At 40.3% G+C, this 23,517-nt stretch overlaps 1 protein-coding gene across 3 annotated transcripts in view; it reads left to right on the top strand.

Moving 5' to 3' along the window:
* Positions 1–462: 462 nt before the first annotated feature.
* The window catches only part of PCDH19 (protocadherin 19), a 256,797-nt gene continuing 233,742 nt past the window's right edge, over positions 463–23,517 (top strand). For 2 of the 3 annotated variants that reach the window (XM_037136319.2, XM_037136318.2), the window contains exons 1-2: positions 463–2,609; positions 6,132–6,459. In XM_037136319.2, the coding sequence (XP_036992214.2) occupies positions 463–2,609; positions 6,132–6,459 (2,475 nt within the window). Of the gene's footprint in view, positions 2,610–5,315; positions 5,457–6,131; positions 6,460–23,517 lie in introns of all 3 variants that reach the window. The other variant, XM_037136317.2, reaches the window with a different exon arrangement.

Genomic DNA, 23,517 nt, shown 5'->3' with positions numbered 1-23,517 from the left:
GCCGGCAGGGCAGTGCCTGTGAGGCTGCACTCTCACTGTCTTCCCCGCCTTCGCCCCAAGTGCAGTTCGGACTCAGCGGAGAGTCAACCGAGCTGCTCTGAGGCCATCCGCCCCGCAGCCCTGCGCTGCTGCGGTCAGTTGCGCCGGGTTAACTCTGAAGGGGGAACACTGAGTAGCCAGGCTGCAGGAAGGGGGCTCCGGGCTGCGCGGCGCTATCTCGGCCACCCGGAGCCCCCAGGTCCCCAGCGAGTCCCCGCTGAGTCCACCGAAACCTCAGCGTTGGAGCTGGTGCGAGTATTCCCCCCGCGCTGCGGGGCTGCCCCGGGTGGGACTCTTCCCCTGGCCTCCGGGGCCCCGGGGTGCGAGCAACAGGCAGCCAGAGACCCTGGGAAGCTGGAGCGCCGGCGGCGTCGGCCTCGGAGGGGTGTGGAAAGGCGAGGCCAGGCAGAGGCCCGTGCAGCCATGGAGTCACTCCTGCTGCCGGTGCTGCTGCTGTTGGCTGTCCTGTGGACTCAGGCGGCCGCCCTCATTAACCTGAAGTACTCAGTAGAAGAGGAGCAGCGTGCCGGGACGGTGATCGCCAACGTGGCCAAGGACGCCCGCGAAGCAGGCTTTGCGCTGGACCCACGGCAAGCCTCTGCTTTCCGTGTGGTGTCCAACTCGGCTCCGCACCTGGTGGACATCAATCCCAGCTCCGGCCTTTTGGTGACCAAGCAGAAGATCGACCGCGACCTGCTGTGCCGCCAGAGCCCCAAATGCATCATCTCTCTGGAAGTCATGTCCAGCTCAATGGAGATATGCGTGATTAAAGTGGAGATCAAAGACTTGAATGACAATGCGCCCAGCTTCCCTGCAGCACAGATAGAGCTGGAGATCTCAGAGGCAGCCAGCCCTGGCACACGCATCCCTCTGGACAGCGCCTACGACCCGGATTCTGGCAGTTTCAGTGTGCAGACGTACGAGCTCACACCTAATGAGCTGTTCGGCCTGGAGATCAAGACGCGAGGCGATGGCTCACGCTTTGCTGAACTCGTGGTAGAGAAGAGCCTGGACCGTGAGACACAGTCGCACTACAGCTTTCGAATCACTGCTCTTGATGGAGGCGACCCTCCGCACCTGGGCACTGTTGGCCTCAGCATCAAGGTGACTGACTCCAATGACAACAACCCAGTATTTGGCGAGTCCACCTACGCGGTGAGTGTGCCAGAGAACTCGCCTCCAAACACACCCGTCATCCGCCTCAATGCCAGCGACCCAGATGAGGGCACCAATGGCCAGGTGGTCTACTCCTTCTATGGCTACGTTAATGACCGCACTCGTGAGCTCTTCCAGATTGACCCCCACAGTGGCCTCGTCACGGTCACTGGTGCCCTAGACTATGAAGAGGGCCATGTGTATGAACTGGACGTGCAGGCCAAGGACCTGGGGCCCAACTCTATCCCAGCACACTGCAAGGTCACTGTCAGTGTTCTGGACACCAACGACAACCCACCGGTCATCAACCTGCTGTCGGTCAACAGCGAGCTCGTGGAGGTGAGCGAGAGCGCCCCCCCGGGCTACGTGATTGCATTGGTGAGGGTGTCTGATCGAGATTCTGGCCTCAATGGGCGTGTGCAGTGCCGTTTGCTGGGCAATGTGCCCTTTCGGCTGCAAGAGTACGAGAGCTTCTCTACTATCCTGGTGGACGGACGGCTGGATCGAGAGCAGCATGACCAGTACAACCTCACAATCCAGGCGCGCGATGGCGGAGTGCCCATGCTGCAGACTGCCAAGTCCTTTACTGTGCGCATCACGGATGAGAACGACAACCACCCGCACTTCTCCAAGCCCTATTACCAGGTAATTGTGCAGGAGAACAACACGCCCGGCGCCTATCTTCTCTCTGTTTCTGCCCGAGATCCCGATTTGGGTCTCAATGGCAGTGTCTCCTACCAGATAGTGCCATCGCAAGTAAGGGACATGCCTGTCTTTACCTACGTCTCTATCAACCCCAACTCTGGCGACATCTACGCCTTGCGGTCCTTCAACCACGAGCAGACCAAGGCATTCGAATTCAAGGTTCTGGCCAAGGACGGCGGTCTGCCCTCCCTGCAGAGCAACGCCACGGTTCGGGTCATCATTCTCGATGTCAATGACAATACCCCAGTCATCACGGCCCCACCACTGATCAATGGCACTGCTGAAGTCTACATTCCCCGCAACTCCGGCATAGGCTATCTGGTGACTGTCCTTAAAGCAGACGACTACGACGAGGGCGAGAACGGCCGGGTCACCTACGACATGACAGAGGGAGATCGCGGCTTCTTTGAAATAGACCAGGCCAACGGGGAGGTCAGAACCACTCGCACCTTCAGCGAGAGCTCTAAGCCTTCCTATGAACTTATTGTGGTGGCCCACGATCACGGCAAGACGTCTCTGTCCGCTTCTGCGCTCATCCTAATCTACCTGTCCCCTGCTCTGGACGCTCAGGAGTCAATGAGTTCAGTGAACTTGTCTCTGATTTTCATTATTGCCCTGGGCTCAATTGCTGGCATCCTCTTTATCACTATGATCTTCGTGGCAATCAAGTGCAAACGAGACAACAAAGAGATCCGGACCTACAACTGCAGGTAGAGCCAAATTTCTTTCTTTTCTTTTTTGTCTTGGTTGATTAAGGTGTATCTGCGTCGCTGTGTGAAAATCCCACTGCTTTTGTTTCCCACTTAAGTGCATGAATGGTGCCTACAGGGCTTCTTTTTTGGAGGGGGGAAAGTTTCTGGCAGTCCACGTTGATCAGTTCGTTTGATCTGGCAATTTGCTGGAAGATAATTATTTACTATTCAGTGGATTCTGTCACGTAATGATGATGAGCAGAAAAACAATTATTTTAAAATTTGCACAGCTGTCTCCATGAAAGTTGTGGCAGAAAAAAAATGAGAGAGACTGAGGGGTGGAGGGAGAGAGAGGTTCAGGAGAATCACCAAATACTACAGCTTGATTTTGGGGGGACAGTGTTTTGAGGACAGGTGCTGAAAGGAGAGGGAGTACTAGCAGCTGCCCTGTCATATGGTAGAGATAAAATGTGAAGAAAGCCTGTGAGTGGAAGTCTAAGGTAGGAAACAGAGTTGGGGAGAAGAGAGAACAGGAATGGGTGGGGAAGCAGGTGATTAGTGTTTTCTTGTTTTGTATCCAATTCCCAAATATCTGGCAATGTAAAATGAAATTCTAACAGCCATCTGTGTATTTTCAAATATCTGGTTGGTTGGTGGGGTACAGATCAAACATTCTCATGAGGGACAGGACTTTGCATCCAGATGTTTTTGTAAAAATAGAAAACTTCTGGAGTTGGTGGTGCTTTCCTCTCCTGTGGGACTGGTTGTGGTATTATGATCTGCTCCCTACCAGTGGATGTCACTATGGACTATTGTGTTACAGTTTTCTTTGAAGTGTGAGTAGGATGTGCGTGCGTGTGTGTGTGTGTGTGTGTGTGTGTGTGTGTGTGAGAGAGAGAGAGAGAGAGAGAGAGAGAATAAATGTGGAACTTGTAATAACACATAATTTTTAAAAAAGATTTTCTGATAAGCATATTAGAGGGTCTTGCTGACGGTCTTCCTTATAATTAGAATCTAAGTATTTCTAGAATTCAGTTTATGATTATACATTTAATTTTTCTAGCAGTTCCATGGAAACGGTTGAAAAAAAGTTGTTTCTTTAGTTTACTGAAAATGAAATAATGCTGTTATTTCCAACCAAGGTGTGTGTGCATGCTTTCAACCCACCTACATATCCATTGTATCTTTTATGCCATCTGTGCTTGCATGTTAATGAGTCAAAATACATTCCTGCAGGTCTGATTTCTATTTTACACATCTGAAATGCACACTTCTGTGAATCAGAGCCACCTGAATATGTAACATTCATACACTTATTGTTTCTCTTTTACTATTCTCTGCATTACACAAGTTAGTAGACAAATGCTAACCGCACATGAATATCAATCAGGTGCCACAAAAGAGCAGCTGCAAAGCCTCATAAATGCTTTAATCCTGTTACTACTGAAATGGTAGTGACTTTTCTTTCCTTCAGTTCCAACTCATTTTAGATGGGAGACATGGAAATTAATATTGCTATTACCTTTGAAACCTGCAACTGCCAGTGATGACTTTTATAGGAGAAATATGTGGGGTCTATAAAATTTTATTATATGGAGATAATCATAGAGGGGGCTCTTTTAAAGTTATTTTCTGAGTATAAAGTAAATGTTTAAGACCCTTTCCTTGATGAAGAAGAACTCAGTCTGAAATACAAATATTGAAGTCTTTGCTACCTCTTGATGATGTATGGCTGGAAGTAAGAGTTCTTTCCTAGAGCTTGCCAGGAAGATCATTAAACAGGGAGAAGAGCATTTGAATTGAAAAAAAAGTCTCAGTGCTCTCCAACTTCACTCACATGTGATTTTCTAAAGAGCTCTGTTCCCTGTGATAGTTTGGGATTAATGAAGTACAGTGTAATTAAATAATTGGTCAATACAGACAAGTCTGCCCAATGAATGCCTCAGTTGAATAATTGGATGGTGCATTGCCAAACTTACCCATTGTGGGTAAACAAAATGATTAGAACCTCCCATTGATTCTATAAACAGATTAGATGAGAAAATCAACCCTCGTCCTGGGGGTCTTTGGGATTTTATCTGCTTTTAAGCTCCAGTAGCATCAGCTTGCCATCACTGCAAGTAGGCCTGAACACAGTGCCAAAGGGTGAGGGGAACACAGCTGCTCAGCTCTTGGAAGATCCCAGGAAAAAGCAAGAATTTGCCTCTGGAGATATGAAATCTCCTTGTATTCTCAGACTTTTTAGAAACCTGAAATTGAAGAGCTTGTCTTTCCATTTACTCGGCAGAGGTTTCATGTTCTCAGCATCTGCAGAGCTTCTTCCTCAGATGCACTCATTTATGAGACTTGCAAAATAATCTGCAATTGCTGCTTGAATTGGGCTTCCTTTTTGTATTCAATTAGCTTTGTTGAGTGAGAATACAGGCAAAACCTGTGTTATTTATTGACCCTATTGTTTTGCTAATTATCGGCCAGAAATTGAATTTCTGAACAGGCTAAATCATTGTGTACAAAATAATAAATAATTTTGATAATCTGGCTACATTTTAATGCATTTCTTTTGATGAGTCTCTTAATGCTTGGTGTCTTCGGGTACACATTTCTAGGTCTGTGTCAGTGTTAATTAAATTGAGCTCTTTATGTTCCAGTTGCAGCACAGCTGCTGGTAGGTACACCTGAATGGAAAATGATGCTGAATGCACTAACCTTTAAATTCCTTTGCAGTAATTGTTTAACCATCACTTGTCTCCTGGGCTGTTTTATAAAAGGACAAAACAGCAGGTGTCTGCATTGCATCTTGATTTCTCCCATTAGCAAGGAGCAAGACAAAAAGGCTGAGGAGAAAGTGAGCCTAAGGGGAAAGAGGTAAAGAGGCATTTCCCCTCATTGAAATGGGTTTGGCTATCACATTTCTTTAGAAGAGGGAAGGTGGAGTGGGGAGTGGAAGGGAGCAGAACTATGGAAGGGGAAGGAAGGTGTGGAGGAAAGAAGCCCAGGATGTGTCTAAGGACAGAATCTGGTCTCCTACCCTAGTGCAAAACTCATCAGGTCAATCATAAAGTAACCTAATTGAAGGTATTGGCCACATGGCAAATGCCTGGAGGAACTGGATAGAGTGTTATTTTTTATTTTCCCCTACCTCCTCCTTGGCTTAATTAGAAATTGCTTCTTGGTTCACCCAGGAGTTCCTTTGGGTTCCAGGGAAGCTCCAGATTTGAACATTCAAGCTTTCTCTCCCATAGCCTCAACTTTCTCCATCTCCCAACTCTTGCTGAAATAAATGGCCACTCATAATGAAAATTTCAAATCCAAAGTACTGAATTTTTTGTGTGGGCGGGGGAGTGGGTGCTTACTATATTTTACATGAAAACTTTATGTCCTTCAGTTTGTTTTTGAATGAAAAAAATCACAGGGAGAGACCCCATGATGTAATGCACGTGAATAAGAATTCTGCTGGAGCAGAGATGGAGTGCATTAATGTTAATCAATGCATAATTTGGGAGGACATTAGCGATACATTCTGCCTTTTCTGTCATATAGGATTGCTGAGTACTCCTATGGGCATCAAAAGAAGTCAAGCAAGAAGAAAAAAATTAGTAAGAATGACATCCGCCTGGTACCCCGGGATGTGGAGGAGACAGACAAGATGAACGTTGTCAGTTGTTCCTCCCTGACCTCTTCTCTCAACTATTTCGACTACCACCAGCAGACACTGCCCCTGGGCTGCCGTCGCTCTGAGAGCACTTTCCTGAATATAGAGAACCAGAATACCCGCAATACCAGCACCAGCCACATCTATCACCACTCTTTCAACACACAGGGCCCCCAGCAGCCAGATCTGATAATCAATGGTGTGCCTCTGCCTGAGGTGAGTGCAGCTAAACAGCTCTGTGAAGTCCACCCAAAGCTCTTCCTCATAGGTCTCTATACCAGCACGTTCCCTGGCAGGAGTAGGAAGAAATTATCTGCCTAAACCCATTTCCATAATCAAGGTTTGCCCCAAGAAGTTACCAGTGCTTCTTGGGGCAAAAAGTAGCCCAACATATTGTAGGGATGCATGTTGGGAGTGGGAGCTCAAGTGGGTTGAGACTTTAAAATCTTTGTATGGTATTCTGGCATAGTATGAATTTGCCCCACCCACTGCAAACATGGCATGCTTGCCAGCCAGTGGTACTCATATTCCAGTTAAAGTGGCAGGAAAGTTGTCAACGGTGGTATTAAAAATGGATGAAGCCTAGAATGCTCAGGGACTAATTTCGCCGTGTGAGAGTGATTCAGCCTTAAAGACTCCTTTCACTTTTTCTTTGGTCATGTGCATGCTTTGCCAAAATTTTGAATGGGCTGTTAAAGGAAGGATAAAAAAATTCAAAAGCCACTTTGCCATTTCCTGGCAGTTCTTATGGCATCATTTAACAAGCAAGGAAGTTAAAACTGTCACTAATAATGAAAAATTTAGGAATTAACTTTGCATTTGAATTATCTCTGTTTCCCTTCACTGAGAATGATTTTCTTCAAATGGAAACATTAAAAAAAAAAAACACTGTTAGTTCCAGTGTTTGCTGTCTATTAAAATATATAGGGTAGTGGTTTGAAAATGTGAATGATAGTGGGTGGGTGGCTGAGTAAAGGGCTATAAATAACCGTTTTTAAGTTAATTCTATTTTTCTATAAATTGCTTAAGTCCCTCTTTGGTTGAAAATTTGATGCACTGGAAGGCATATGACCTCTTTCCAGGCCAATAATAAAAGGAATACTGCACAGTTAGAAAGTACTTCCACATTTACTGAAGCACCTTCACAACCATTGTCTCCTCTGATTCTCACAATAAGGTATATTGATATAGTGCTCTTCAGTAGATGACGAAATGGAAGTCCAGAGATGCTACGGATCTTGTTCAGACTCACAGAGCAAGAGAGAGAGAGATAATGAATGAATTAGATCACAGGGCTCTATAATTCTCTGGTGATCAGCTTGACATACCTGGGCTATGATGCAGGTAAAATGACCTAATAGTATTTGTATCAATTTCAAAAGGTTTTTAAGGACTACTTGCATCAATTGATTCTTCTAGTTTCTGAAAAATAATTCTCCTTAGAATTATGGGCCCAAATAGCTGTGCTTTTAATAAATAACTGACAATATTCTGCCGGCAAGAACACCAATAATTTCAATCTGTAAATTTATAAATAAGGATTTATTGAAAATCCAGTATTATGCTAGGTAGGTCTCAGTTACAATTATGATGTCAGTGAATTGTATGGTCTAGGGCCTAGACCATAGACTTTTAGGAGGACAACTTGTGGACTAGCAAGAGTTCAGCAATGAAGAGGGAGAGATAGTGCTATGTAGTAGAATCAGACCATGATTCTGAGTTTGGGGGACACTTCTTGCTATGGAATGCCTTTGAGTCTCTGTTTCCTCATCTATAAATGGGTACATCTATCATGCAAGGTTGGTCCAAGGAATAATATGACATTGCATAATGTAAAGGGTCTGACACTCAGGTGACCTCTGAATAGGAAAATAATTGGAGAATCGCTGTTGTGTTGGCCTGTACACCTAAGTGTGACTCCCTAGGCACTTACAACCAAAGAAGAATTTAGGCTGGTTCTATATAGGTAAAACCTACAAAGTGGTGTGTTTAGAGTATTTATGTTGGACATTTAAACAATGGGGATAAAAGGTCATGGGTCTAGGTGCTGACTGCTGTTGCTGATGGAGATAGACAAAAGGATTGAATCCTGAGGGCTTGGTGATTACTTATGCAGTCAATTCAAGGTACTGAGGAAACATGAGCCTAGGTGCGTATGAGATACTTGGAGAGGGCAAAAGACTGTATCTGCATGATTGACCTAAGATTTTGGCGTTCTTTCTGAAATTCTCCTATGGCAGAATGAAACAAAGTATTGCTTCAATTATTTAGAAAAGCCAATAAATGTCTGATTTCTGATCTTACCCTGACTACAGAGCCATATGCTCTTCTTATTTAACAGAACCATACAGATCTCATATATAGGGCTAGTCAGGGCCAAGACAATATATACAAGACACAGTGAGGGAAATTGTGTATTTCTAATATGTGGTCCTGGAGAGTGTCAATTGACAAACCTGTCTTTCCCCTTTCCACCCTGTGAGTGGAAAGAGGAGAGATCTACTTGCAGCCATGCATGAATCAGGCAATTTAACCTGCATTTGTTACAAAGTTCTACATGAAGAAAATGACACTTCTCTTTTTCTTTCCATACCAGAAGATCCTCAACATGGATTATGTAGAATACTTGAGATACAGTGAACTCTATAGAAGAGCAGGAATGATTGATTCATACATTGAACTAATATTTTTTGAGTGTCTACTCTTTGTAAGGTTCTGCTCTAGTGTCTAGTGTTAGAGAAATTAAAAAAGTGGTCTCTGAACTCAAGGAATGCACATTGTAATGGCAAACACAAGCAAACAGATAGGTGACTTATATGGAGTGATAAATGGTACTATCGGATATTCGCCTTTCCTAGGATAATTATACACTGATATATTTCCTGCCTTTTCTTTATATGTTCCTCATTAATTAATTAATCCCCAAAGTCAACACTTATTAATCAATTATAGTGACTAGTGCTACAATGTGATGAGTAAGATTCCATGGAAATCTCTGCATTAGATCTTATGTCACTTGTTTTTTTCTCATATTATTTCATTAAACAGTTCTTTTAATTTATTTTTTTATTAATTCAACCTAGTAGCATTTAACACACACTGTGAATTTGCCATGCACTGTAGTACTTGCTGGGGATACAAAAATAAAGCACTCGATCCTTCACCCCAGGGAGCTTAACAGGAAACAGACAAATAAACAGGTCATTTCAACTCAAGATCACATCACTTTTCTGAGCAAATGTCACATTCCTACTTTCCAGACTGGGACCAATGGTCTCTACACATTAGGTTCCTCTGCTGGTATACCTTGAGACAAATCCAGTCCCTTCACTAGTGACAGAATCAGTTGCAGGGCTTACTCACATTGTCATTATAGAGGAGCCAGAATTGCTTTACTCACAGGCCTCCGTCTCACTTTGAAGTTTATCATCATGGAATTAGATCAGATTGATTATCTAGTGTGTGCTCATCAGTGTGGCAGGAACCATGGGGATCCCCCCAAAATATAAGATGTAGCTTCTGCCCTCAGAAAGTTCATAGCCTAGTTGGGAAGCTAAGATCACCCACATGATTTTCCTGCAAACAATACAAGAGTTTCTACTTTGTAGACTCCTTAGTATTCCCTGTCTCCTTCTTCTATAGTAGCCCTGACATCATTTACATGTGGATTTACTGTTGAGCTCTTAAAGTTTGGTAATTATCTGGGGCCATATTTTGCATTAGTGTGCAAATCTAGACACATCTGAACATTGTTGACTCTAGAAACCAACAATGTGACATTAAATGCAGTTAGGTAGGTAAAGTGAAGAGAATGGAGAGTGTGGAAAATTGAAGGCCAGCCTTTACTATTGCAGAGATCATCTTGCCTATATTGTATATCATTATTTACCAGTCCTCTGATGTTGGTCAGGAAATCAATTATGTGGATTTTGTATGAAAATTTGAGGAGGAAAAGTAGAGGGTGTATTTGCTGTTTACAGAAGAGTTTTGTAGAATCAGTGATGTCAGGTATCTCTTAAATATTGTAAATTGAAAGGTGAAGATTCATTTCTTGGCATCCTGGTTTATTTAGCCCAGAGACTTAGTGTACGTGTAAATGAGTGTGTGTGTGTGTGTGTGTGTGTGTGTGCGTGCGTGAGGGGGGGTGTTGGTGTATAGCGTGGAGAGTGAAGAGAAGGAATAGGAGGTTAAAAATGATGGAGAAGAAAGTAGGTTTGTCAATTTGCTAAAGTTTATTTTAAACATCCAAATTTTTAAGAGTCTCCTTAGTGTGGCAAATGACTTTTATGCCCATCTTATGGAAGAGAAGCATGCACAGTGGGCACCTCTGGATACTGGAAAGTATCACTTCTTTGTATATCAGTATTCCTGTATTTCCCTTTTTGTCACCCAGGTTGTGGTCATTGCTGTAGGAAGAAAATACAACTTATTTATTCTACTGGTAATGGAGACTGGGTGGGACATTTTCTTACCTTCAGAACAGGTGAAATGACCTAAACACCCAGTGTCTTTGGTGAGGTTCTTTTACATTTTAGTTTTCTAATAATAAATATTCCTAAGTTGACAGTTCTAAGAGAGTGATAGTGGATAACAGCTTCCAGAACTCTAATCATAAGTATATAGTGATTTAGATTTTGGTTTTAGGCTCAATTTTCAGTCCTCTCTTTATGTCTTCTACTTTCCCCTAGAAAACTATAGCATATTTGATATTAGACTTCCTAAGGGTATATGAGTGCTCTGCTGTGGTCACTCAAAGCAGTTTCATAAATAGCAGTGTAGTAGCAGTGGGAGAGTTTGGAGAATAAGGATGTATATGGCAGACCAAATTGAATGCTTTCATTTCTACTACAGAAAGTCTCAGTGCATGTTATCGTAGTGCAAATAATGAAATTAAAACACCAGTTAGGCTCTAAAGTAAATAAAAAGAGAAAATAGCTCAGCATGCTTTGGTCCCTAAAACAGAGTTTTAAAGTTACGGATTTGTACTGATTTGAGTAATACTCTAGGCCAGGAAACTAAAAAAGCAGCCACAAACCTGCCAGATGTCAGATTCAGAAATCACTAGAAAATATATAGGTATGTTGAGGTTGGCTTGAATAGGAAGAAAATAACACAAGGCACTACTTCCAATTAAAACAGACCAACAAAACCTTCAGTGATTCTTTTTTTATTTTACTTTCCTTGCTGTATGACAGGGTCTTGGAACCATCTAAGTCTTACTGCTAAGTGTCCAAAATAAGTCTCAGGCTTCAGAAAGAAGCAATGGAGAACAGTACAACCAACATCTTTTCAAGCCTGGTTAACCCAGTTTTATTTTACACTTTGGGTGGTGAGCACACAATGGCATTTAGAGATGTCTTATTAAAAAGCTCTATGCCCAAAATTTATATAATGTTATTAATGAATGTTAGCCCAGTACATTTAATAAAGATCTTCATGGCTCCACTTCTACTAAGAGACATTCTAGGACCACCCATTGTGTGCATTGCATTTCATTGGCCAGTTTTGCATGTAGCCCAGGTAGTGCATTTCCCAGAGAATATCCACTTACAGGATGTGTTCCAGAATAAACTGTTCCTCTGTTGTCTCTATGCAACCGCTGTAGAACTCGGTTTACATTAGCATTTGCTAATTTATTATCATTCTTTATTGGCAATTAACTGGTTACCTTAGAGATCATCTCTCTCCCATATACCTTCACTAAAGTTGAGCTCAGACAAAGTGCTTGCTAATGATCCTGAGATTTCTCTCCCTAGGGAACTGGAGGCAGGGCATTTTTTCATAGAGGGCTCTCCTTTGGAATTCCTCTTATCAGGGGGCTACTTGTTTTGGGTGCCTGGGGCTCCACCTGGTTTTCCTCTGATTGTTGGTCAGACTCATAATATAGGAAGAACTGCATACCTCTATCTCCTTAACCTTTCCCTAGTCTTTGCTGTACCCTTAGTATACTGTGCCCAGAGACTGAAGCTAGGGGGTTGGGGCATTGCTTGATGAGAATTAGAAGACTAAAATAGGATGAAGTCACCTCTTGGCAAAGCTGGAGTCTTTCAATTATGGCACTGCAGTGTATCCGAGGCATCTGCTTGGAGTTTCAGATGTTGACCCCTCTGCATGTGTACTTCAGCTTCCAGGGCTTAGGTAAGGCCAAGCTTGGCAGGATCAAGTGTCTGAGATGCAGATAAATGAAGTCATTTGTACAAGAGGTGTATGTGTGAGAGGAGGGAGGCTGGTCCTGGAGAAGCCATTTTCCCCCATTGAGAGAATCTTGATTTCTTGATGTATGACTGGCTGGCCTTAAATATGAGCCTCATGTACTCTGAACAGTTAAGAGTCTTGAAGTGAAATTCCTAGAGGATCGGTTATTTGTAGAGGGAAATACTCTTTAAGTTACATGTCCTCTTTGGCTGTTGTGTACCTACAAATGCTTTTTGTGTGGGCTGCATGGTGAAAGTCACTCTGCTTCCAGTGAGTGTACCCAGGCTGCTAGTGCCTCCTGTGTTCCCCCAGGGAATGATGGGGAAAGTACTGAAGCTATGTGAAGAACAGCTCTGCCAAGTCCAAGAAACTTGGGCTCCTATATGGAAATCTCATTTGCTATCATTGAGCATTTTTGCTTTAAAATATTGGCTAGGATCACATAGCTACACACCAATCCTAGAAGGTGTCAGAAAGGGTCAGTATTTCTACTATATAATTATGAAAATACAGTTACAGAGAAGACAAATGACTCATCCAGGAACACAAATGGACTCCATTTCTTCGGGTGAAACTTCAAAGTGTTTTCTGTCACATAACAGAAAACTTGATTGGGTTCTGCAGGAGGACCTGTGAATATACCTTTGAATAGTCGTGTGTTCCTAAAAAGCTGTGCAGCAAACCAGTGTTTATTTTTATAAAGAAGACCCCATGTTCACCACAATGGTGGCAGTTCATATTTATAGAAATCCTGTGGCGGATTCTTTCACAAAAGAGCCCTTGTGTAATGGGGATAATCAACCAATTTCCTTTTTAAGTTGGGAATTTCACATATCTGGTTTACTTAAAGTGACAGTCCTCAGTTGGCAAGATTTACAAAACCTTTGGAAGGTGGGTTAATTCATTATTCCTTGAATTCTCACTGTTTAGCTTTCTTCACTGAATTTCACTTAATTTAAAAAATATATAATTATGTAATATTTAAAATACATGGACTCCAGAGAAAATAGATACATATCTCCCAAATTTAAAATATTTCATATGTGCTCCAGATTTTTAAAAAATTAAATAGAAGGTTACAGCTACCATCCTCCCATATTATTTCTCTCCCTCCACACTTTGTATGTCTATGGCTGGAAGAACAGAATCGCATCAAGAATGTTTTGGGTACCTTCTGTCTTACCCCATTGAGCTTGCTCCTAAAAGAGATGGCTCCCACTTTGCTGCCCCAAGTTCTGAAAGACCCCTAAATCAATGAGGGTTTCCTGAATTGAGTAGATGCTTGGAATTACTTTGGAAAATGAAACAGCTCTCTTAGACTTCCCTTAAATTCAGCCTTTGGTATGGAGAAAATTAATTTCCATAAATTAAAAAAACATCAGAGTGAGAGTTAGACAGACTGACAGATATACAGGTGTTAGGGGCAGCTATCTTGAGTTTTAAGCAGACCATTTGAAATTGAAGCAGGCAATAAACTTGGTGTAAGGCCTACATTCTCCTTCAGCTTTGTTTATGGACTAGCACCAGGGTTTCTTTATGTTTGGATGCTTAAGCACTACCTTCATGTGCATAGTCTTCAGATGCTCCATTAAGTCTCTGAGTGCCAGGGTGGCCAGTTTTCAACTTCTCCCACAGGGCCCCATCTGGCCACCCTTCTGTGGCAAGCTGCTCTCACTCACTGTCACCAGGACTGGCCTTGGCACTCTTTACTTCCTGGATTATGTTTGCTCCTGAATCTGATTTCTAGAGCATGAAGGGCACCTCTTCTCAGATTGTGTCGTTTGTCGTTCTGAATAAAATGGATTCTCTGTGTAAGTTGGCAGGAAGGTAAGGTCAGTTTAAAGGCCAGGCTCTCCTTTAAGAGGAGTATGTATATGCATGTGTGTGTGTGTGAAAGAGAGAGGTGAGGAAAGACATTATTTGCTTCTCACCTGCTTATACTATCTGTGGTGATGGAGCCTATAGGGGCTGACCTGATTCTCCTATACAGTCTATGAGCTTAAGTCTTCAGAACCCTCCTCCTCATCTTTGACACCCAGTTTGTTGTGTCCCTGAAGAAATGCTTATAAGACTATTCACAGCAGCATGAGATCCCCCCAAACGTGAGGCTATGGCACCCCAATTTGATAAAATACAGGGACAAATCTCATGGAGACTATTTTTAATTGAGAGCTCTGAGTAGTTAGCAGCCAAATAGTTATTGTGCATACAATGCAACTTAAGAAAACCTAATAGAGAATTTCAATTTCTTGGACATATTTTTCTGAGGCTCAGTTTTTCTTTTGTCTCTTTTGGGCATAATTCTGTTCCATCCTTTCTCTTCCTCCTTAATTCACTTGGCTTGAGGAAATCTGGTTTGGGCTACTTACCTACATGTGCAGTTACTCTGCTATAAAACCATATCTTTCCTAATGAGATGTTTGAGTAAGGAAACTGGATCAGACTTCATTTATAGCAATGGGCTTGCCCTTTAGCAACTTTTTTTTATAGCTGAAGATGTCTGTAATCTAGTATTTATATGTGAAACTTGAGATGTCTGAGGGAGGTATGGCTCTGGAAGTGCAGGGATGCGCAGAAGCATCTGGCTATAGGTAATGGTGAATGACTTGGTAGAAGGCTGATTTATTCCTCTGTGTTTCCAGGTACTCTGCACTCAGAAAACTGGCACTGACTATGATCTTGCCGTGCTGATCATTTCTTTAATTAGTTAATTTCCATTTTCTCAAGTATGGACTTTCCAGAGATGGATGTGCTAATGGCAACATTTGTTCCTAAGAGTTTAGGGGAGAGAACATGATGGTATTAGTATTGAATAATGGTTTTTTTCATAGTGGGGTTTTGCCTGATTTTTAAATGCCAAATAATTTATGATAGCAGGGCTCTTTTTCGGGGCTTTTTAGAAACAAATCTCAAATGGTACATATAAAACACCAATTTTCTGTGTGGCTTGTGCGCTTGCTAATGGGACGTGTATCCTTACACCTCTAGGTCACTTTTTTCTAATTTTGCCTCTACTGGTAATTCTTTAGAAATGGAAAAATCATGTGCTTTGTTGCAGTAACCAAATATAATAAGGCAATGCCTGAAATGGAAGAAAAGGTAAACTGCCTTTGCACACATTGTGTAGTGGCCTCATAGAGCAAAATCTTATAAAACCAGAAAGTCATAAATACCACAGCACTGGGCATTGTTAGAATGGCATTTTGGGGCTTGCCTTTGCACATGTAATAATCTGGAACCTCAAGAAGAGATCATGGAAGGTATTATAAAAAAAACAGAAATGCAAAGGTTTGTGGCTGTGAATGATGTCATATTTGGCAGCATGGGAAAAATATGTGTAATGCTTGCAATATCTGACTCTCCTTACTCTTTGAGCCTAACAAACTCTGTTAGGACAGTTATCTCTTATGTGCGAGTGACTCCAAGTCAGTGTATGCCCCCAAATAACAATCTAGAGATCTGTAATTCTGGAATAGGGAAGAGATCACTAGCAAAGAAAGATAAAAAGAATTAGCAACTTTATAAAAGAGGAGATTTAGTTTATTGAAAGCTATTATTATTAAGGAAATCAGATTTCAAGACATCAAGGATTCTAAAAAAAAATCTAAATAGATGCTAAATTGCACTAATCCTGCAACATTTATATGAGGAGATTGGGTCAGGGGATATCCAAGTTTTCTTGCAGTTCTGAGTATAATTCTTTGAATTTTGGAGCAATGATTTGAGAGGTTTCATATAGTATTAAGGTTTGAGTCCATGTGATGGCAATGGTTGCTTGCTCCGTAGAAGGTATTAAGCGTAAGGGACTCAACTAAGATAGGTGACACAATATGTACAACCCTTTAACTTTTAAATAAGGGTGATATATTCTGTGTCTAATATGAGTTGTGAGTGTGTACATTAAAATTCAATAGCCTCCTCACTGAAATAGGTCTCCATGTCCAATGTCAGTTTTGTCATAAAGGCAGCAATGAGTATACTAACCTTGCATTGGTTGGTCTGTGATTGTTCTAGAATTGAGTAGGAGATACATTCTTCTTGTCTGACAAACTAGACCTTTCAGAAGAACACAAATTCACTTAAATAAAGTTATGTTAATTATCCCACTACCTGGAAAGTCACAAAGCTGGAAGTCACTGAGTTCTCCTTTTTAAGTTAGATGTTCTTGAGAACTATTTCATATATCATGATGAATTATCTAACTTTTCATACTGTTGAAGGCCAGCATTATGGAAATAAGCAGCTTTTGATTCTATTCTAAGGTCAGTCTAGCCAAATTATGCAACTTCTAATGCAACTGCTTGAAGCTTCCACTTTTAAAGTTTTCTCAATTCAATACCTTGCAGCAGAGACAAATATTTTAGCTATTATTTGTGCTTAACAATATATTTCACTGATTGTCATTCTCTTTATAGCATTTGTTGGCATGAGAGGCAGTTCACCATGGCCTTGCTCATTTTGCCATTTGCTATAAATAATCAACAAAGAACCAGAATTAAATACAAATGTTCTTTTGTTATGTTATTTTTAATTTCGAGCCATTGGAAGCTAACCGAGACCTATACAGTCAATATATACAAGGCACTTGTGGTTTTGCTTGAGAGGCAAAAATGAGGTATATTTTCTTTTAGAGTAAATTTGATTTCAGAATTATTAAATTCAACGCATATTGGAGGCTGAATAATAGCATTTAGTAGGATTTGGAGCACTGTAACAAAGCAATTTATTTCTTTCAGGAAGTAAACTATTATTTTAGGTGAAGGGGAAGAATATTTTTCAGGGGTGCCTTAAAGGTATGGCTAATTATATGTAATTCATTTTGTATGGTGTCAGATGTTATTAATTATGTTTTGATACTGACAAGTTTCTACAGTGGTTATGGTTCCCTGCTCTTAAAGAGTATTAATTTATTCTACCTAGAGCCTAGCCCTCCATGATGATTTGCCTCTAGACTTTAGTGAATGGACTTCTTGTTTATTAGTTAGGCTATTTTGAAAGAAAAATATGTTGGCTTGAAAATATGCATCCATTCGCCTATTCACCAAATATTTATACATAATTCTTTTTTTTAAAGATTTTATTTATTTATCTTTAGAGGGGAAGGGAAGGAGAGAGTGAGAGAAACATCAATGTATGGTTGCCTTTCATGCGTCCCCTGCTGGGAACTGGCCTGCAGGGAACCGGCCTGCAACCCCAGTATGTGCCCTGACTAGGAATCGAACCTCGATTGTCTGGTTTGCAGGCCCGCGCTCAATCCACTGAGCTATACCAGCCAGGGCCTATACATAATTCTTTATTGACCAACACTGCCCTCATGCCTGAGGGGTACAAAGGAAGTAAATGCAGTACCTATTCTCATAGCTGATACATATTGTCACCAAGGAGACAATATGAGAAATTAAACATATCTTAGAAAACAAAATCAATGGGTAGAGTAGGTATTATTCACTAAGTGGTACCATGTGATTGTTTAACAATTGGAAAAAGTGTATTTTTTATTTTTTCCATTATATGAGAAAATAAATTCAACATGGACTCCTATGTTCATAGAAGTGTTATATACAATAGCCAAGATCTGGAAGTGGCCCAAGTGCTAATCAGTAGATGAGTGGATAAAAAAGATGTGGTACATTTACACAATGGAATACTATGCAGCATAAAGGAAGAAGGAGCTTCTACCCTTGATGACAGCATAGATGGAACTGGAGAGCATTATGCTAAGTAAAATAAGCCAGGTGGAGAAAGACAGATATATATAATCTCACTCATATGTGGAATCTAATGAACAAAATAAACTGATGAACAGAATACAAGAAGAGCAATAGATACATGGATCAAACTGATAGGTGTCAGAGGTATAGAGAGTGGGTAGACTGGAAGAGATTAGCCAAAGAATATTTAAGCATATATACATAGCCCATGGACACAGACAACAATATACTGAAGGCTGGGGGAGGGGTTGGGGGCTGGATGCGGTAGGTGGAGGTAGGAAAATGGAAATGGGGGACATTGTAATAGTGTCAACAATAAAAAAGAGTTAAAACTTTAAAATGAAAACACATAATAAAATTATTAGAAGAAAACAAATATTCATCTAATCTTGAAATTGAAAAATACTTTAGAAGCATTACAAAAAAGAAATTAATGCATAGAAAAACACCAGCAGGTTTGAATATGTCAAATTGAAAAAAAAATGTCTGTATGCCCCAAAATATCATAAGCTAAGTAAAAAAAATAAACCAGTACAGATAAATAACCTATATTTATTAGTTCTACAAATAATTATAGGGTGTTTATTATTATGTGCTAGTCACCATATAAGGTGCTGGGGATACAACAGTGAAAAAAAGAAAGTTCCTGTACCTACTGAGTTTATATTTTTATTGGCATAGACCAACAACAAACAGATAAATATATATAGTATATTAGGTGGGTATGGATAAAAATAAAGAAGGGTAAAGTACATGTATTCTGCTGAGAATGAGGTTTCTCTAGGAAGGTCAGGGAAGATATCTTGGATAAGGGACATTTAATCAACACCCTTACTAGTGAAAAAGTTCTTACAATTCAGTAAATAGGACAAATACTATAATATGAAAATAATTCAGAGGTCACAAATAGGTAATTCATAAAGTACACATGGCTAATAGATATGAAAATATTCCAATCCTAGTACTCAAATAATAGCAATGAAGTGCCATTATTAACTTTTAATTACAAACACTATATAGTTTTATTAAAAATTTAAGGAATACAACTTCCGCCAAGATAGAGGTATAGGTGGATGTGCCGTGCCTTCTCACACAACCAAGATTAGAGAAAACTAAATATTAGCAACAGAAAACACAGCCAGAACACGGAAAATTGAACTTTTCGGAAGTCCGTTAACAACAAATTCTTCAGCCTGACCGGTAAGGGGCGAAACCAGCGGCTGGCGGAGCAGGGTTGCACAGAAGGACTCGGCCAGACACACTCAGGCCAGCGGAATCCAGGCGCAGGGTCAGACCTAGTGAGCGACCCAGCGAGCAACCAGGCAAGCGACCGCGGGGGAGACAGCTGGGCCCGGGGCTGCGTGTTGACTGAGGTCGAGCATTTGTGCGAGGGTGGACAGGCGAGGGAGTGGGTGGTTGGACCGGGCCGGCAGGTCCCCACGGCAAGTGGCAGTGGAGGGTGCCGCCATTTCCCTGCTCTGACCCCACCTCCACATACAGCATCATAACCCAGCGACTCTGAGTGGCCCGGCCCAGGTGAACCACCTAAGGCACTGCTCCTCTGCACCCAGCTGTGAGAAGCGGCAGAGGGGGTCGCCATTTCCCCGCTCTGGCCACGCCCCCACATACAGCGTCACAACCCAGCGACCTGGGAATCCAAGGTGCCGCTTCTCACACTTAAATGGCCCGAACAGACCAAGAATGGTGTAGGAGGATCTCAGAGCCCCAGAGCCAATAAATCTAAGCGATGAAGAAATAGCAAAACTCACAGACGCACAATTTAAAACACTGGTCATCAGGATCCTCACAGAACTGGTTGATTATACCGACAAATTAGACAAATATATGAAGGCGAAACTAATTGAAATGAATGGAATTGCACAGGACACCAATAGCAATGAAAAGGAAACTGGGACACAAATCAATGGAGTGGACCAGAAGAAAGCAAATAATGGCCAAACAGAAAAGAGTCAAGAAGCAAGAATTCAAAGAAATGAGGAGAGTCTTAGGAACCTCCAGGACATCTTTAAACGCTCCAACATCCGAATGATAGGGGTACCAGAAGGGGGAAAGGCACAGCCACCAGTGGAAAACTTATTTGAACAAATAATAAAGGGAGAATTTCGCCAATCTGGCAAAGGAAATAGACTTCCAGGAAATCCAGGAAGCTCAGAGAGTCCCAAAGAAGTTGGACCCAAGAAGGAACACACCAAGGCACATCGTAATTACATTAGCCAAGATTAAAATGAAGGAGAGAATCCTAGAAGCAGCAAGAGATAAGGGGACAGTCACCTACAAAGGAGTTCCCATCAGACTGTCAGCGGATTTCTCAAAAGAGAACTTACAGGCAAGAAGGGGCTGGAAAGAGGTATTCCAAGTCATGAAATCCAAAGACCTACAACCAAGATTGCTCTATCCAGCAAAACTTTCATTTAAAATGGAAAGACAGATAAGGTGCTTCTCAGATAAGATCAAATTCAAGGAGTTCATCATCACCAAGCCTTTATTATATGAAATGTTAAAGGGACTTATCTAAGAAAAAGAAGTTAAAGAAACATGAACAGTGAAAGGACAACAAACTCACAGTTATTAACAACCACACCTAAAACGAAAGCAAACTAAAAGGACAGCTAGATCAGGAGTGGAAACATAGAAATGAAGATCTCAAGGAGGGTTAGCAACAGAGGAGTGGGAGGAGGAGAAGGGGGGAGAAGGTACAGAAAATAAGTAGCATAGACAGTAGATAGAAAATAGATGGGGGGGCAAGAATAGCATGGGAAATATAGAATCTAAAGAACTTGAGACACATGGTCATAAACTAAAGGGGGGGTGATGGTGGGGATGGGGGGTAGGGTGGAGGGGAATAAAGGGGGAATAGAACAACTGTAACAGCATAATCAATAAAAAAATTTTTTTAAATAAAAAAAAAGATAGAAAAAAAGGAAAAAAAATTTAAGGAATACAGGAGTATGTAAAGTATCGGGTAAAGTCTCCCTATCTCTCTCCTCACCAATCCATTACCTTAGGGGAACCACAGACAACAATTTGATGTACAAGCTGTTAATTTTAATACAAATTAGGAGAGTATTAAAAATATACTAAGTATTGATAAAGTTGTGATTAGTATACATTTCTACATGGAGTATGATTGATAGAATTGAAATTAATATTTCTTAGGGGTAATTTGTTGATATATATTAAAAATCCTAAAATATCTAACATTTCTTCTTCTGGAAGTTATCCTAAGGAAATAATTTTAGATATTCTTAGAAATTCATGTCCAAGGTATTAAATCTCAGTATAATTAAAAAAAATATTAGAAATATCCTATCATCCATATGTGAATGACATTTTAATGGTACATATATTGCTAGAATACTCTGAAGCCATTAAAATAATATTTTAAGGAATATTTAATGACAGAAAAACAACATGGTATAATATATATCAATTTAAAAAATTAATAAACAAAACAGTATGTATAGATTGTTTCAACAAATATATGGATAGATAAAAAACACTGGAAGGAAAATTACCTAATTCTTAATAGTTATCTCAGGTTACAGGATATCAGTTTACTTTTACTTTTTAATATACTTTTCTAATTTCCCAAATTTTATACAGTAAACCTGTATTATTTTTGATATAAGGAAAACAAACACTTAAAGAAGTTATGTACTATACTATTGAGTCCATATTAAGTGCTGAAGAGGAGGCATCAGCAGGGTTATAAATTATTCTGAAGTGTAACAGATATATATGTTCTTTAGTTTCATTTTTCAATTAGATCATACCTTCTAAATTTTTCTTCTTATTTTTCCTTTTCTGGAGGTCTCACTTAGATGATAACATGTATGAAGATCTGTATTTTAAAATAAGCCTTTCCTTTGTAGTTTACTTTTAAAATGTTAAAAATAATGTTACAAAAAGATTTTTCCTTCTTCACTCTTCTTGTCCATATGTACAGTTTTGTAAAAGTAGATTTATCTCATCAGTGTTAGACATCTGGTTCACAAATTTTACTTTTAGAATGAAAGAGGTTAAAATTACAACATTTAATTGCAATCTGTACAGATTTTCAATACTATAAAAGTGAGGTAGGCTTTCTCTGAAGGCCAATTTGACAAAATATATTTTTCTGTGCCCTTTTCAGGACCACATAGCAAATTTTTAGGGAGGACCTCTTTAATATTCCTCAATATTTGATTTCGTGTTTGGACTTTTTGACTCTGAGGTATACAATATCCCTGAAAATTTGGAATCCAACTAAAAAAGAGTTAATGAGTTGATAGTCATTGAGATGCTCAAAATTTCAAATTCAGCCTTGGCTAAATGCAGTTTTTTTTTTTTCCAACAAAATGGACTACTTTCTTTTTTATATTTTATTTTTTATTTTTAAATTGTTGTTCAAATACAATTGTCTCCATTTTCCAGAAAGGCAAATTTATTTGATTGCCTCCCCATCTAGTAGTTTAACTTTGAACAGCCTAAGTCCAAAACCAGTATACTTTGGGGCACTTCTTTAACTGATGTCTGTATAAACGTTTCACATATTAAGTATGCATCTAAGTGCAAAATGTTTATTTAGTGGTTCTATGTAGATGTCAGAACTATTCAGATATTTTCAAAAATATATATAATGAAAGAAAATAATAAACACATGCTTCACTCCCGCTCCATAGCTAATAGATGAAAATGTCATCTGTACAATGTCACCCTGGTTGCAGATGTAGCTCGCCTGCTACAGAAAACATCTGTGGCCTAATTCTGTAGTTTGTTTCTTGGATAAATGGAGACTGTGGCCTTCAGTAGGACTGTATTTACTATGTGTGCAATCATTTAACTAGATATGTTTCAATTCAAATTATATGTTATAACATGGAATTTGATAGAAATAAATACCCTTTGTGTTTTTGGTGTGTGAGCACAAAAAGTAAGGGCTAAAAATTAAGGAAAATCAAGGGAAACACCTCTTCCTTCCCTCCAGGCCCCCTTTTCTATCTCAGTTCTTTAATATAAAAGTAGTCATTTAAAGAAATATTGAGAATGCTTGAAACTTGATGATGAAGCAACTTAAGATTCACATTTTCCCTTTGTATGGCTTAAAGATGAGATTTCTCAGATTAGAAAAAAAATTCCAGGAAATTAAAATATATAATTGATTTTAAGCTAGGATTTGGAAGAAAATAATGTGATAAAGTAGAGTCTTCTAGACGAGAAGAATACAATGTAATACTATGTAAATTCATTCATCACTAAAGTGAGTATAAAACTTCATAAGGTAATAAGAAGATTGAAAGCAAGCAATTTTGTTTATTGAATTTTGAGCCTATTCCCAGTTTCCAGTCAATGAGCATTTGATACATGC

Source organism: Artibeus jamaicensis, unplaced genomic scaffold (genome assembly GCF_021234435.1).
Source record: "Artibeus jamaicensis isolate MK-2021 breed Jamaican fruit bat unplaced genomic scaffold, CSHL_Jam_final scaffold_461, whole genome shotgun sequence".
Classification (NCBI taxonomy): Eukaryota; Metazoa; Chordata; class Mammalia; order Chiroptera; family Phyllostomidae; genus Artibeus; species Artibeus jamaicensis.
Note: the sequence above shows the minus strand (reverse complement) of the source record. Positions and strands in the feature narration are given on the sequence as shown.